General features: G+C 43.1%; 1 protein-coding gene across 22 annotated transcripts in view; it reads left to right on the forward strand.

Moving 5' to 3' along the window:
• The window catches only part of LOC129695551 (receptor-type tyrosine-protein phosphatase delta-like), a 570848-nt gene that overhangs the window by 477209 nt on the left and 78059 nt on the right, over window positions 1-15580 (forward strand). For 12 of the 22 annotated variants that reach the window (XM_055632605.1, XM_055632606.1, XM_055632608.1 and 9 more), the window contains 2 exons: window positions 2273-2370; window positions 9848-9971. In XM_055632605.1, the coding sequence (XP_055488580.1) occupies window positions 2273-2370; window positions 9848-9971 (222 nt within the window). Of the gene's footprint in view, window positions 1-1726; window positions 1769-2272; window positions 2371-9847; window positions 9972-15580 lie in introns of all 22 variants that reach the window. The other 10 variants (XM_055632599.1, XM_055632618.1, XM_055632598.1 and 7 more) reach the window with 1 other exon arrangement.

Consider the following 15580-nt stretch of genomic DNA (forward strand, 5'->3'; position numbering starts at 1 on the left):
AAACTTTATTCTCCAGAGTTTCTTGGTGTTACTTCGGGGTTAATGTTAGGTTACTGCATAAAGATCTGAACTCAGTGCTCCCCGCATTATTCCCGAGGCTGCTTAACACTGACTAGGGTTGTTTCAAACACAGTGTTTTGTTTTGCTTCATTTGTATTTGTCACCTTGATGAAGACAGAAACCCCAACCTGCCCCTTTCCCACAAGAAAGATATTACATCTGGCAACACTCTGTCAATTCAAACTGCAAATGCAGTTCGAAAAGAAAGTAAAGGAATAATCGTTCTTTTTTGCAGGCCTGATATTTTTGCATGATATCTACAGCTTGCTTGTGATGCATGGTCAGTGTCAGGTTCAACAAACTAATCACTAACCAGCTTGTTTGAAATAACCCTAAGGTGACCTTAAATTCCCAACTTAACAGGATGCTTTTTTTATCTTTGAGAGAGGAGCGGTAGCATAAATATTGATTTCATTTGGGAAATCTTTTCTTTCTGATTCTTGCTCCCAAACCAGTTTGCAGTTAGGAGGGCAGCTTTCAGCGATTCGATGTCAAGACTAAAAGTAGCATGTCACATTGAGTCCGTGGTGCAAACTTGAAAATTGGCCTAAAAAAAAGGTAGCAACATACAATAAACATTTGGAGACTCAGCAGTAAACCTGACTTTAGAAGTGAGACCTCCATTATTTTAAATAACTATCACACCTGCTATTGCAGAAACTCAGTATTTTCAGAGCCACAACTCTCGCTAACCTGTGTTTTCCATTTCCAACTGACTTTTGCTTTTGCAGCCTTGATCAATCCTTTACGCCTCTTTGACAACTTCTTCCCTGCCTCCCTCTCCGTCAACACTGCTCGTCAATCATACTAAGCTCCACAATCAGCTCCAGCAGAGCTACTTTTCTTTGTCTCTATTTTACTTTTTAAGGGCTCTGTCTAAGCACAGTATCACTGTGATTTTTTTCTCCTGATCTGCGGAATCCTTCTCCCTTCACGCAAGTACACATCTGTGTGCAGTTTGTGAAGCTGCTTCAACCACACTAATAACATTTCTCACCAGCTGCTAGATGTTGACATAAAATCAGTGCAATGCTGTAACCTTCTCCTGAAATGGTATATTCCGCAAGAAATTGATGAAGGGGCCGCGGAGGGTTTGTGATGAATGTTTACTGCCATAGGGAAAGCTGCCAGGACATGGGATAGAGCTCCTAATTCTTGCTTCTCTTGGACAAATATATTTATATGGTAGACCACAGGAACAGTTCAGGGATTTACACTGGGGCACGAGCAGTTGACCCTGGAATAGCCATAGAGCCAGGTGTAACTTAACAGATGTCATGCTGAGCAAAATATATCAAATGGTAATGTTTGCCCTTTCCCCTCAGCCCACCTTCCCTCGCTATCTGCTACCAGTAGCACTGTTTCCGAGCCAACAGCTCTGTGCAGTTTGTAGGTGTTCTGTACTTACTAATTAATGTTGGCAATAGGCCTCCCATCTAGAGTGAATCGCATGTAAACGCTTGCTGTCTGAGTAATATTTATGTCAAACATATGGAAGCATTTGCAATGAAGTATCATAATCAGTTATTATTCAAAAGGAACACTTTTGGTCCGCATCTCTGCCAATTTGATATATTTTCCCAGTATTTTATGTGAACATTTCCTCCTTTTTTTCATTGGTGGAAGAGCAGAAACTTTATTTATACCCCGCCTGTTTTCTTTACAGGTTCAGGTGTCTCCAGTTACCATGGTAACCTTCATTCGACAAGTTAGTTCCCCCTGGCATTAGTATATGTCTTCTTTTCTTCTGAACTACTTCTCTCAGGCTTCTGGCTGTTTGTTGTGTAGTTCACTGCTGCAGTTTTCATTCTAACTCTATGCAAATGGCATTCTGTACATTGCAGGGAGATAAGTTTGAAGTGACAATGCTGTCGTTACTCAAAGCAGCAGTTAACGCCAGATCTAACCTTCCATCTTTTCTGCCCAGCTAACCTTGCCAACATGCAGCCCAGACTTATTCCTTCTTACTGTAGGAATGTGTATTTTCAGAGCATGCTCGGTGACTGTCAATTGCCTTGAGAGCTCTTCTCTTCTGAGCATGTCCTGCTTTGAGTAATCAAACTGCCTGCTTTGTTTCCACTCTCCACATCAAACATGGTTACTAGTTTACACATCAAGCTCTTCTAACAATTGCTTCTCAGACTGGTAGTTGTGCTGCTGTGCCATTAAGCAATGCTGTTGTAACACGTTTTATTTTTGTCCAATTTGTCAGGCATGGCCAGTCATCCACCGATCCCCATCTCCGAGCTTGCTGATCACATTGAGCGGTTGAAAGCCAATGACAACTTGAAGTTCTCACAGGAGTATGAGGTGAATCACTTTCCGTTGTTACCTGAGACGGTTTTCTTGTTTTGTATTAGTGAATTGTTGAAGTATTACTTCTGTTGGGTTAATCCCTTCTTTCACTCGTAATTACTTTGCGACAGTGAAGGAGGCCATTCAGCCCAATCATATTTCCCCATCTATTTCCCTATTGCCCATTCTCGACATGCCCATCAACTCCACCCTGATTCTCCTACCATCCACCTACACACGAGGTGATTTACGGAGGCCAATTGACTTACCAACCCACGGCAGGAAACAGGAGAGCACCTGAAGGAAATCCACATGGTCGCTGGGAGAACATGTAAACTCCAAAAGGATAACACCAGAGGTCAGATTTGAACATCGGTCACCAGAGACATCAGGCAGCAACACCACTGGGGCCTTCATAGTTCTGCCCATTAAGTCTTTATAATCCCCAGAGCCATCTCCAGAGGTGGAATTATTTCTCCGTTAAATTTAACTACTTGTACTTGCTTTGGCCCCCATCTCCCCACAAATCTAAAACCCACCAAAGAAAATACCTAACTAGGAAGCTAACGGAAATATGTCAATTATGAACTGGAACTATCTCTATTGAGTAAATCTTGAATAAAAATGTTTTTCTCAGTATTAGGTGACAGTGTACACAGAATATGTAGCTTGGTGTAAGAGCATTTGCAGAACTGAAGAAGGTTCCCAACCAGAAACGTCACTTATTCATGTTCTCCAGAGATGCTGCCTGACCCGTTGAGTTACTCCAGTACTTTGTGTCCTTCCATTCTATACCTTGCCTACAAAATGCCTGGATAAATGGCTCTTAAACATGGAAATCATTTAGAGGCCTTAATTCTCTAAATCAGCTAAATTGCTGAAAGCCAATCATCCATCTTAAACTGGGTAACCAAACACATGATCAGATTAGCCAAATCCTAACCTGATTTGGCATGCTCCACGTTTCTGCAATCTTGAGAAATAATGAGACATAGCAAAATGATTTGAGTATAGGAGCAGGGAGGTTCTACTGCAGTTGTACATGGTCTTGGTGAGACCACACCTGGAGTATTGTGTACAGTTTTTGTCTCCAAATCTGAGGAAGGACATTATTGCCATAGAGGGAGTGCAGAGAAGGTTCACCAGACTGATTCCTGGGATGTCAGGACTGTCTTATGAAGAAAGACTGGATAGACTTGGTTTATACTCTCTAGAATTTAGGAGATTGAGAGGGGATCTTTAAGAACTTTTTTTGACACAGAGAGTGGTGAGTCTCTGGGAACTCTCTGCCGCAGAGGGTAGTCGAGGCCAGTTCATTGGCTATATTTAAGAGGGAGTTAGATGTGGCCCTTGTGGCTAAGGGGATCAGAGGGTATGGAGAGAAGGCAGGTACGGGATACTGAGTTGGATGATCAGCCATGATCATATTGAATGGCGGTGCAGGCTCGAAGGGCCGAATGGCCTACTACTGCACCTAATTTCTATGTTTCTATGTTTCTATATTAGAAATATACCCCTTGTTCGTGGGCAGACTATTCATCCTTTGTGAGATGTCTCTGATTCCACTTGGAGAACCATCATTTCCTCTATTGACCATATGGACGGAAACCTTTTGGCTTCTCTTGCCACGGAAGATGCATTTATCTATTTATTTATGTATTTATTTTGCTCATAACACATAATCAGATCCTTATGACTAGAGCTGAAACGCAGCATCCACTTGATGTGGGAATACGAGTTCCCTGTCAACTCTTAACTGTCAGAGTCCCCACGAATCCTCAGCGTTCTTCCTCGGTGGAAAATAGCATAATGAAAGCCTGAACTAGGAATTGCTCTGCAGCCCTCTGACTGAAACCACCTGTCTCAGTCGCCAGTGTGCGCAACACAATCTCTTCGACCAGCCACTCAATCAGGAATACTGGTATTGCGAGCCTACAGATTATTATATCTATTTTTTTTAGTCACAACATGAACCTGCAGGTCAAATAAAAAATGTTACATGCCAGACCGGTTTCCTGCTGGTAGCTACCTATCCCAGAGAGGATGGCAATGATGTTTCCAATAAACTAGCAACTCTACTAACTGAGCTGAATAAATTAAACATGTGTTGAGGGAAACTTCAACTACCTCACTCTACTGAGCAGCCCGATAACCTCTATCACAGATGTTGAGGCAGTGCTCCCCTGGTCAATATGACCCATATGGCCAGCCCATTCCAAGATGATCTATCCTGAGGTACACAAAATTGTTGGAGAAACTCAGCGGGTGCAGCAGCATCTATGGAGCGAAGAAAATAGGTGATGTTTCGGGCCGAAACCCTTCTTCAGACTGATGGGGGGTGGGGGGGGAGAAGGAAGGAAAAAGGGGAGGAGGAGGAGCCCGAGGGCGGGGGGATGGGAGGAGAGAGTTAAGGAAGGGGAGGAGACAGCCAGGGCTAGCAAAATTGGGAGAATTCAACGTTCATGCCATGGAGCAAAGAAAATAGGTGACGACGGTCTATCCTAAACCGGGGTAGCCAAGCTGTTCCTACTTGGAACTTACAGAGGTTACTATGCAAGGCGCCCTGCCAATGTCTCTGCATCAACCTGATCTTCTCCAGAGACAGTGAAAGGTGCTAGGCAGCCCATGCTGCCAGTAAATCCAAACCCGGGCTGACAGACTGCTCCATTTCGGAGATTTACAGAGGTTAATAAAATGACCTTACCTGCCAACATCTCTGAACCCGTGTCGACCTGCTTGTTGGAGCTTCAGCGAGTTCCATTGCAGACCCTGTCTGACCACATCTTCAGCCCCACGCTTGCCAAACAGCTTGTTTCTGGAGCTCAACAGCGATATTGCTGTGCAAGGCATGTCTGCCAGCATTTCTGAGCCGAACAGTACAGATTACTTCTTCGGCCTACAGCCTCTTAGAGCCTTGCTGGAGCTTTGCTGTGCAGGCTACGCTACCAGTTATTCACAGCCTTCTCCTTCGACCCCTTCTGCTCCTTCGGAGTCTTAGCGGAGCTCACTGAACAGGCCACGCCTGCCATAACTCAGAATCTGCCTCGACAGGCTACTCCTGCGGCCTTCTGCCTTTTTTGAAGCCTTTGCTGGAGCTGACTGCAGATCGCATTGCCAATTTATTCCCAGCCTGGATCGACAGGCTGCTCCTTTGGCCAGCTACTCCTTCGGAGCCTCAGCGGGGCTCACTGGACAGGTCAGGCCTGCCATTACTGCAAGCCTGGTTCAACAAGCTGTTCTTGCGAGGCCAGCTAGTGACTCCCGACTGCTCCTTTCCGGAGCTTCAACGGCGCTTCCTGCCCCTTGAATACAGGGTGAAAAACCACCGGAATACTGAAGCTTTAACCACCTAGAATGGTACTCCACCCCCGCAGCCGCCTTAAATTCCCCCCTGCAAGTCTTCACTTGCTACATAAGTCCTCTCTGAAGAGATACTATGCAGGCTGCACGTTACTGGCCCTGTAAAAATTAGTCATTTTGGGAATTATCTCACGCCTTATAGCTTTTTTGTGAAAGCAATAGCCCCAACTGTGTATTAAAGAGAAGTGATAATGCAACTTTCTACTCTCCGAGAGTTGAGACCCATCTACTGATTTGTAAAAGGCCGTAATAACTCCAGAGCGGTTTTTGGACTTGCTGACATAATTCTTTGCCTACATATCATCACTGGGATATCCCAACGGATGAAATTGACGTATGGAACATCCAAAAGTCTGGCTGTTATCTGGACTGGCATATTTCCCGGATACCTTTGACCAGATCTTCCTCCAGTGAATCTCCTATCCCCAAAGGGATGGCAAATATGCAACAAGAGCCGGTAGCTCCTTCATATGATTAAGATGAAGCATATCTCCCATAAGTGTTAGGGATTTGATTTCCTTATCGATATCCACATAGTTGGAGTCACCTTTGTAAGAATCTCCAACACTCCCCTCTTCTGAGCGGGAAATATTATAATGCAACCCTGAACCAGGTATTGCTTCCCTTCTTCTGAGCGGGAGATATTATAACACAACCCTGAACCAGATGTTGCTCCCACAGGCATCTGACTGACACAGCCAGTACATGTCTCCGATATTAGTTTATTTATTTATTTATTTATTTTACTCACTAGACAGGTTGCGCCTGCTAGTGACTCCGAGTCCTTGCTCCCTTCTGGAGCCTCAACAGAGTTTCTTAGGGGAGGAAATAGAACTCAACCCTGAAGAAGGTGTTGCCTCCTCAGGCCTCTGGCTGACTCCCTTTCTGAATTCCAATCTGTACAGGCATTGCCGTCAGATGCTCCGAACAGCCGCCTGCTCCAGTGGAGCCCCATTCTGCCACGACAGCCACTGTCCTAGTCGAGCTGGTAGCGCTCTTTTTAAAAACCGCTGCTCCTGCTGAGCCTCTGCGGTGCTGGCGATATTTATAGCCATCAGCTCCTTACGGTGCCTCCACAGCAGTCGCTGTCCGGGCCTTAGCCGGCAGTTGCTATTTTTAAAAGCCAGCTCCCGCGGAGCCTCCACAGCGTTCGCTATACCGGCCGCGCCGACCGCTGCTATTTTTATCCCGCCAGTTCCACAGAGCCTCCACGGCGGCAGCTGCTAAAGCTGTGCCAGCTTCTCCGGGCCCGCTGCCCCTATTTTCGGAGCAGCGGCCCATTCCTGAAAGAAAATGTTTCTCTTACCTGTTGGAGCAGTATCAAACTGCTCCGATTCTCGTGCCATGTGTCGACATATTGACGTGCATGCGGGCTGGCGAGCTCTTCACGTAGTCACTCACATGACTTTGAGATAAAATTTAAGTTTGAGCTTTGTTTATTGTCACGTGTACTGAGGTACAGTGAAAAGCTTTTGTTGCATGCTAATCAGTCAGAGGAATGACATTATTTTAAAGCACTAGTATTGGAGTTTTTTCTGATGGACTCCTTTGGAAAATTATTCGTGATCAGATACTGTATGTATAGGGTTCGTCAGTGCTTTATTGTTGACCTTTGTTCTATAGACAATCCTTTACTGCAGAGCAATTTATGTTGGACTTTATTTATGGTTTTGCTTACTTTTTCCCCATTGGGTCGTAACTCGACGTACAAGAATATACCTTGTTTTGCACAATAGCAAATTGCCATGTTTGAAAAATCACAATTTCAGTAGCTTGAAATGATGATGGTGCCAAGCGATGAACTGACAGTCAGTGAGTGTAAGAGTTGGAATTTAAATACTTTAGTCCTTGACTGATGAAGGGTTTAAATAAGTATTATGCTTTGTGGTTTAAAATGCATCGCAATATAACGTTTTGCCTATCGATAACAGTTAGTTCAAATAATGCAGGAGCAAGTAAAGACAGAGAGTGTGTGTGTGTGTGTGTGTGTGTGTGTGTGTGTGTGTGTGTGTGTGTGTGTGTGTGTGTGTGTGTGTGTGTGTGTGTGTGTGTGTGTGTGTGTGTGTGTGTGTGTGTGTGTGTGTGTGTGTGTGTGTGTGTGTGTGTGTGTGTGTGTGTGTGTGTGTGTGTGTGTGTGTGTGTGTGTGTGTGTTTTATTATAGGAAAGTTGGATTAGAGCCTTCTTAAATAGATTACTCTTTTCAACAGAGAGGTCACCCCATAATGCCAGTGACCCTGAAAAATTAATAAAGAAGTTTGCCATGTTTGTGATTTACTCAGTTGTAACTGTGTACATAATGAAGACTTAAGGACCTGTCGTGAGGAGGAACACGCATTCTATGGCTGTTTGGTCACAAGTAAATGATTTAAAAAGCTGGTGCTGGCTGACCTTCGGTTGACTTTAAGCTACAGCCTGATTCAATTCCATGTGATTATTGGCAGCATTACAAGAAGGTTATTTAAGGTTGCTGTTGTCCCAAATAAATTTGCTTAGTTTTACGAGGTCACACAAGCAATGCAAGAAAAAACGCTTTGCAAGCCTCTGTAGTTTTACAGCGACAGTGCACAGAGTGGTAGAAGGTTTGCCTTGGTTATTTACGTTTAAGTGCACATATGTGGACATTGTTCGCTATTTCTGAAATTTGATTCCATTGGTGCCAATGGAGTCCTCTGTTGGTAGAGGGCTGCAACACTCAACCACGACTCAATGTGCACGTAACAAGTCGGGATTTCTGTTTTGTCCGAAAGTGTTTTTTTAACTTAATTTTTGCTATGGCATGGTGTTAGAAGCCTACATTCTCCTTAACCATTGGAATTAAACGCACAGTAATAAGATTAAGTAATTGTAATAATGTACTGCGTAGTTTACTCTGAATAAAATATTATTTTATCAAAAAGCCCTTATTTCATAATAACTGATTTAAATAGATATGGTATGTTTTATCTTTGCCTAGCTTGAAGCAGTATAGCATGGAGCAGATATCAACATGAGTTATGGGGAGAGGTTGGGCAGGCTGGGACTTTATTCCATGAAGGTTCTAATGGAGGTGTATACAATCATGAGGGGGTAGATTGACATAAAAGAGATAATGGGAATTTTTCAAATAAATCCTTCCTGTGCCCCAACCAATACGTTTATCCTTAATTTAATGGAACAAAAGCAGATTATAGACAATAGAGAATAGGTGCAGGAGTAGGCCATTTGGTCCTTCGAGCCAGCACCGCCATTCACAATGATCATGGCTGATCATCCACAATCAGTACCCTGTTCCTGCCTTCTCCCCATATCCCCTGACTCTGCTATCTGGTTAACTTCACGTTGTTGTTTGTTGGCACTTGCTGCAGGTAAATTTACTGCCATGTTTATGCATTAAAACAAAGCATGGGTACACTTTGAAGAACATCAGTCGCTAGGAAGCTGATTGTGAGAGTTGCTATGGAAATGCAAGTCTTTTTCGATTTCCCTATAAGGAAATCTCGTTAATTAACTCTAGTTAATTAAAAGAGGCATTGGCAACATTTCCAGATCAATAAAGCAGTTTCAGAGCTTGGATATGCACTGAAACCATTTGAGAGTTCAAAATTATTAAGGGTCTTTGCAGCTTGTTTTAAGTTCCTCTGACTGCATTTTGAAACTGCAGAAAGACAAGAAGAACAGTGGTGTGCTCAGAAAATGCTCCAGAATACAACCCAAATCTACAAAGGAAAACAAAAAAGCTTTTCATTGTACACACATGACAATAAACACAGCATAATGGCACAAATGATAGAGGTACTGCCTCACAGTGTCAGAGACTCAGGTTCAATCCTGACCTCGGGTGTTGTCTGTCTGGAGTTTATACGTTCTCCCTGTGATCACCTGGGTTTCCTCCATTTGCTCTGGTTTCCTCCTACATCTCAAAGATATGAGTTAGTAGGTTAATTAGCATCCATGAATTGTCCATAGTGTTTGGAGAGTGGATGTGAAAATAGGATAGCATAGAGCTAGTGTGAATCGATGGTCAGTCGGTTCTCAGTGGGTCGAAGGACCTGTTTCCTTGCAGTGTCTCTAAATTAACCAAACTAAAACATTGGCTCCAAAAGTAATATTTTGCCTGCATTAATTGATTTTCTTTTTATTTCTCCTTTCCAGTCTATTGATCCTGGCCAGCAGTTTACATGGGAACATTCAAACATGGAGGTGAATAAACCAAAGAACCGGTATGCCAATGTGATAGCATACGACCACTCACGTGTTCTTCTCTCAGCTATTGAGGGTAAGTAAAGCCTTTGAGATGATACACATGTAATGCTCTCAGCCCTGCAATCTCTGTGGTGCGAGTCAAGACTTCCAATTTGTCATACATTGACTTGGGCTTCAATGTGTTAGGAACTACCCTGATGTTGTCCATGTGGGCCATTTTCACTTTGGCAATATCTGAAAGAACACGTCATTTGCCTTTAGTGGAACCCACTCAAATTCCATTTACATTGTTTTTAGAGTTGAGTAAGTTTGATGCAGAGGAATTATCCATCCCCTCTCCTGCCGGTTTAAATCCCAAGTAATGTTGGGAAGAAAGGGCAGCATGGTGGCATAACGGTAGAGCTACTGCCTTACAGTGCCGGAGACCCGGATTCGATGCTGACTACGGGTGCTTGTCTGTATGGAGTTTGTACGTTGACCCTGTGACCTGCGTCGGTTTTCTCCGAGATCTTCGGATTCCTCCCACCCTCCAAAGACGTACAGGTTTGTAGGTTAGTTGGCTTGATATAAATATAAAATTATATTTTAGTGTGTGTTGGGTAGTGTTAATGTGCCGGGATCGCCGGTCGGGGTGGACTCGGTGGGGCAGAAGGGTCTGTTTCCACACTGTATCTCTAAACTAAACTAAACTAATGGGGCTAAAGACTAGTATGTCCCCAGAACATGATGGGGTTTGCATCATTGGTTCCTAAATTAAGTGGTTCCAATCATCCCAAAATCCAAGGAATCTGGGATAATACCAGAGGGACTGGGAAACGGCTAATATGATATCCTTATGCAAAATAGATGGTTGGCAAGAAGTGGGTAGGCCAGTTAATTTAGTATTCTTGGAAAACTGATAGAATGAGTTAATAAGGTAATGGCAGATAATTTGGAGAGTCATCATTTGTTCAAGCATAAGGTAGAAAAAAATGCTGGAGAAACTCAGCGGGTGAGGCAGCATCTATGGAGCGAAGTAATAGGTGACGTTTCGGGGGCGAGACCCTTCTTCCAGCATCTGCAGTTCTTTCTTAAACATTTATTCAAGCAGAAGCACCATGCTTTACTGAAGGGGAAATCATGCCTGACAAATTTGTTAGCATTTTCTGAGTGGGTGGCAGGGAACTAATAAAAACAATAAAACAATTAAATTGACTTTCAAAAGATGTTTAATGAGGTGCCACACACAAAGTGTTGGGAGGAAAGTGTTGTCGGCATGGATTGAGAATTGGTCTAACAGGCAGGGAGTGAGTAGGGTTCTGACCTAAAACGTCACCCACCATTTTTCTCCAGAGATGCTGCCCGACCTGCTGAGTTACTCCAGCACTTTGTGTCTATCTTAGGCAGGAAGTGAGGATGTGTGGGGGTTCGCAACCTGTAACCAGTTGGATATTACCGGGATCAGTGCTGGGACCAGAGCAAATTGCAATATGTATTAATAATTTAAAGGAAGGAAGCAGATGTACTGTGGCCAGATTTGTACATGAATCAAGTGTCAAGGGGGGAGGGGGGGGGGGGGACAAACCATGTAACGGGGATATTGATAGGTTACATGAGTGGGCAAAAAGTTGGCAAATGGAACACAAGGTGGAGGAACATGAAGTTGTTCACTTTAGAAGGAAGAACGATAAAAACAGATTTTTATTTAAATGGAGAAACACTGCAGAAAAGTGAAACACCAAGCTCCTCATATGTGAAGTGGAGAAAGCTGAGTGCAGCTGGTAGTCAGGAAGGCTAGTGGAGCGCAAGCTGTTGTTTCAAGGAAGTTGGAAGTATCACTGGATGGCAGTGGTACTGAAGCTGTTCAATGCACTAGTAAGACCACCCATCTGGAAAACCATCAACAGTGTTGGTCCTCTATTTATAGAAAGATATATCATCATTGGAGGTAGTTCACTTGGATGATCCAGGGAATGGAGAGGTGGTTGTATGAGGAAAGGTTGAGCAGGTAGTGTCCATTCAGGGGAGTGAGGGATAATTATTGAAAAAGATAAGATTCTTGAGGGAGCTTGCAGGATAAATGCCAATAGGAGGTTAGGAGACACTGCCAATGGGAGTGTCAAGGACCAGAGGACATTGTCTCAAAACAGGGGTCCACAGATTTACGAGGAAGAATTTTGACTCTCAAACAGTTATGGATCTTTTAAATTCTTTGCGTCAAATAGCTCTAGAGGTTAAATTATTAAATATATTTAAAGCTAGATTTTTAAACAGGAAGAGAATCAAGGATTATGGAAAAGGTGAGAAAGTGAATTTAAGGAAGGTTTGGTAGAACACAAAGTGCTGGAGTTACTCAGTGGGTTGGGCAGCATCTCTGGAGGACATGGAAAGGCTTTGTTTTGGGTCAGGACCTTTCTACAGTCAAGGAAAGTGGGGGTCAGCTATAATCTTATTGGATGGAGGAGCAGGCTTAATGGGCCCATATTCCTGTTACCATTTCTTATGGTCAGATGCCCCTCTTTAATAACCTAATGCATTGTGGCGAGAATGTATAATTGGGTTGTACTTTCCTAATATGGTTAATTTAGTACGTGTGGATTAACAGCTTGATGATATTAGTATGATTTATCTAGGAATGCATTAAGGGCTATTTATTATATTGAACAAACAAAATACTAAAGTACTATTAATCTGTGAATTGAAAATAAAAATGGTTTACTGTTTTGGGTAAAGAATTTTTTTATCAGTGCTTTGTTTGCAGTTTGCATTTTTCAGAATGTGCATATGTAATTAGTGCTTTTGATTGGTTTTTGTACTTTGTAAAATGTTGAAAAATACAAGTGAATTCAGGAGCATTGTGTACTATTCAAAGCCACCAGGATTAATTGGAGACAATTTTAACATTTAAAATACTAGTTGCCGCTAACTATGATTAATTGCTTATTCTAAAATCATTATCATTCTAAAACAATTTACAGTAAACAAGTCATTTCATGATTGGTACTGAAAGCAACTGTTACATTATTTATATTTCAATCAATTAACCCCTCATGCCTCCATCATGTGCTGAACAAAATGGGGACGATTGCGGCAGTCTGAAAAAATGCAGGGACAAAGAGAAAGGGAATCCTTATTAGTTTAAAGTGCACTGAAACATTCAAAATGTCCATGGTACAGATAATTTGCAAATGGGTTTAATTTGATTTACTGTGAGCATGAACACATTAGCAAAGAATTGGTCCCACCCACATTTAGAACAAAATTCATGTGGAAACCCTTAATTGACTTGGCAGAGAAGGCTTACAGGAGATTTAATAACGATATTTTAAAGCTATGAACAGTTTGAGTAGGGTGAATTGAGAAGGATTATTTCTTCCAAATCAGTTCTTAGGGGTCAACAGTTTTAAATAGTTATTAAAACTGAGCGAAAGGTTAAGAAAAATGTCTTGAAGCAGAGCTGTTGGAGATTGGAATACTCGAGTGCAGTTGCGATAGAGACAAGCATACCTTTTCAAAGGAACATGTTGCAAAGACAGCCTTAGAGCGCTCAAAATTAACCGGTAAAATTGGCAAACGAGGGAGCAAGTGGGTCAAGCAGTTAGAAAATTCACGGTTTGAATGTGCAATTGCCTTCGGTACTGTAGGTGGGACTAAGGGAAAAAGTTGGGCATGGACTGAATTGAATATTTGAAAGCAAACGAGGTACAATACTACGAGAGCAAGTGGGTCAATGCAGTTAGAAATTACTGTGGTAATGAGCTGTGTTGGGTTGAATTGCACCTTCTGTACTGTAGATGTGGGACTAAGGAAAAAAAGTTGTTCGGCACGGACTTATAGGGCCGAGATGGCCTGTTTCCGTGCTGTAATTGTTATATGGTTATATGGTTATAGATGTCGATGGTTTGACAATTCTTTGTTTTAATAGCGGTTCATTTGGCAGGGAAACATTCAGGGCAGTGACGGAGTGGAGAAGAGATGACTGCTATCAATCATGGCATATTATTGAAATACTGTATACATAAGAAATACTGACACTTTCTTCTGATGTGCAAGAAACTAGGTTGAAACAAGGCAAATTCTGATCCAGCATATGGTAGGGACAATTTTAATCATCCCGGATGGCAGTACTCAGAAGGGCAAGCAGTTTGCAATGTAGGTCAGAACGTTAATAAACATTCAGTCCATGTTAATTTCAGTCCATTTTTCCCAGGGGTGAGAATAGGTGGTGACGAATCATGTGAATATATCACATGCAGAAACCTCTCTGTAAAATTCCTACTTAGCATACTTATCCTCAAACCACAGACCACCATATAAACCAACCTCCTTTCCATTGACTCCATTTACACCTCACGCTGCCACGGCAAGGCCAGCAGCATAATCAAATACGGTCGCACCTCGGCCACTCCCTCTTCTTCCCTCTCCCATCGGGCAAAAGGTATGAAGTGTGAAAACACACACCTCCAGATTCAGGACAATTTCTTCCCAGCTGTTATCAGGAAACTGAATCATCCTACCAACAACTAGAGGACAGTTTTTTTTTGTTTTTTTTTTCTATGGATGTACGGAAACCTAATTATTTATTCTATGTAAAGCACTTTGGTTTCAACGCGAGTTGATTTAAATTTACTTACTTACTTACTAGTTCTGAGCTACTACAGGTCAAGTCAAGTCAAGTTTATTTGTCACATACACATACGAGATGTGCAGTGAAATGAAAAGTGGCGATGCTTGTGGATTGTGCAAAAAAAACTACAAAACAGAATCAGTAACTACATATTTGTGTGAGAAAAACAGCGATTTTAAAAATACACAACACAACAGTAAATTGGTACAGTAAGTTAGTCCCTGGTGAGATGGGAGTTTACAGTCCTAATGGCCTCTGGGAAGAAACTCCTTCTCATCCTCTCTGTTTTCACAGCATGACAGCGGAGGCTTTTGCCTGACCGTAGCAGCTGGAACAGTCTGTTGCTGGGGTGGAAGGGGTCCCCCATGATGTTGCTGGCTCTGGATCTGCACCTTCTGTTGTATAGTTCCTGCAGAGGGGCGAGTGTAGTTCCCATGGTGCGTTCGGCCGAACGCATTACTCTCTGCAGAGCCTTCTTGTCCTGGGCAGAGCTGTTCCCAAACCAGATTGCAATGTTTCCGGACAAGATGCTTTCTACAGCCGCTGAATAGAAGCACTGGAGGATCCTCAGAGACACTCTGAATTTCCTCAGCTGCCTGAGGTGGTAAAGACGCTTCCTTGCATTACTCACCAGTGCGGCAGCGTGTGATGTCCATGTCAGATCCTCTGAGATGTGGACTCCCAGATATTTAAAGCAGCTCACCCTATCCACGGTATCCCCATTTATCTTCAGTGGCTGTACGTCCTCGGATGTTGTGCCCTCCTAAAGTCCATGATCAGCTCCTTGTTTATTTGACATTCAAGAGGAGATTGTTGTCCTGACACCAGAGTGCCAGATCAGCCACCTCTTCCCAGTAGGCCTTCTCATCGTTATCGAAGATCAGGCCCACCGCCACAGTGTCATCAGCAAACTTGATTATAGAGTTGGAGCTGAACCTGGCCACACAGTCATGTGTGTACAGGGAGTACAGTAGGGGGCAGAGGACGCAACCCTGGGGGTATCCTGTGCTCAGGGTAAGGGTCTTCGATGTATTTCCTCCCAGGGGGGTGTTAAGCCCCAATTCCAGCAGCTTCTC

Source organism: Leucoraja erinacea, chromosome 3 (genome assembly GCF_028641065.1).
Source record: "Leucoraja erinacea ecotype New England chromosome 3, Leri_hhj_1, whole genome shotgun sequence".
Lineage (NCBI taxonomy): Eukaryota > Metazoa > Chordata > Chondrichthyes > Rajiformes > Rajidae > Leucoraja > Leucoraja erinaceus.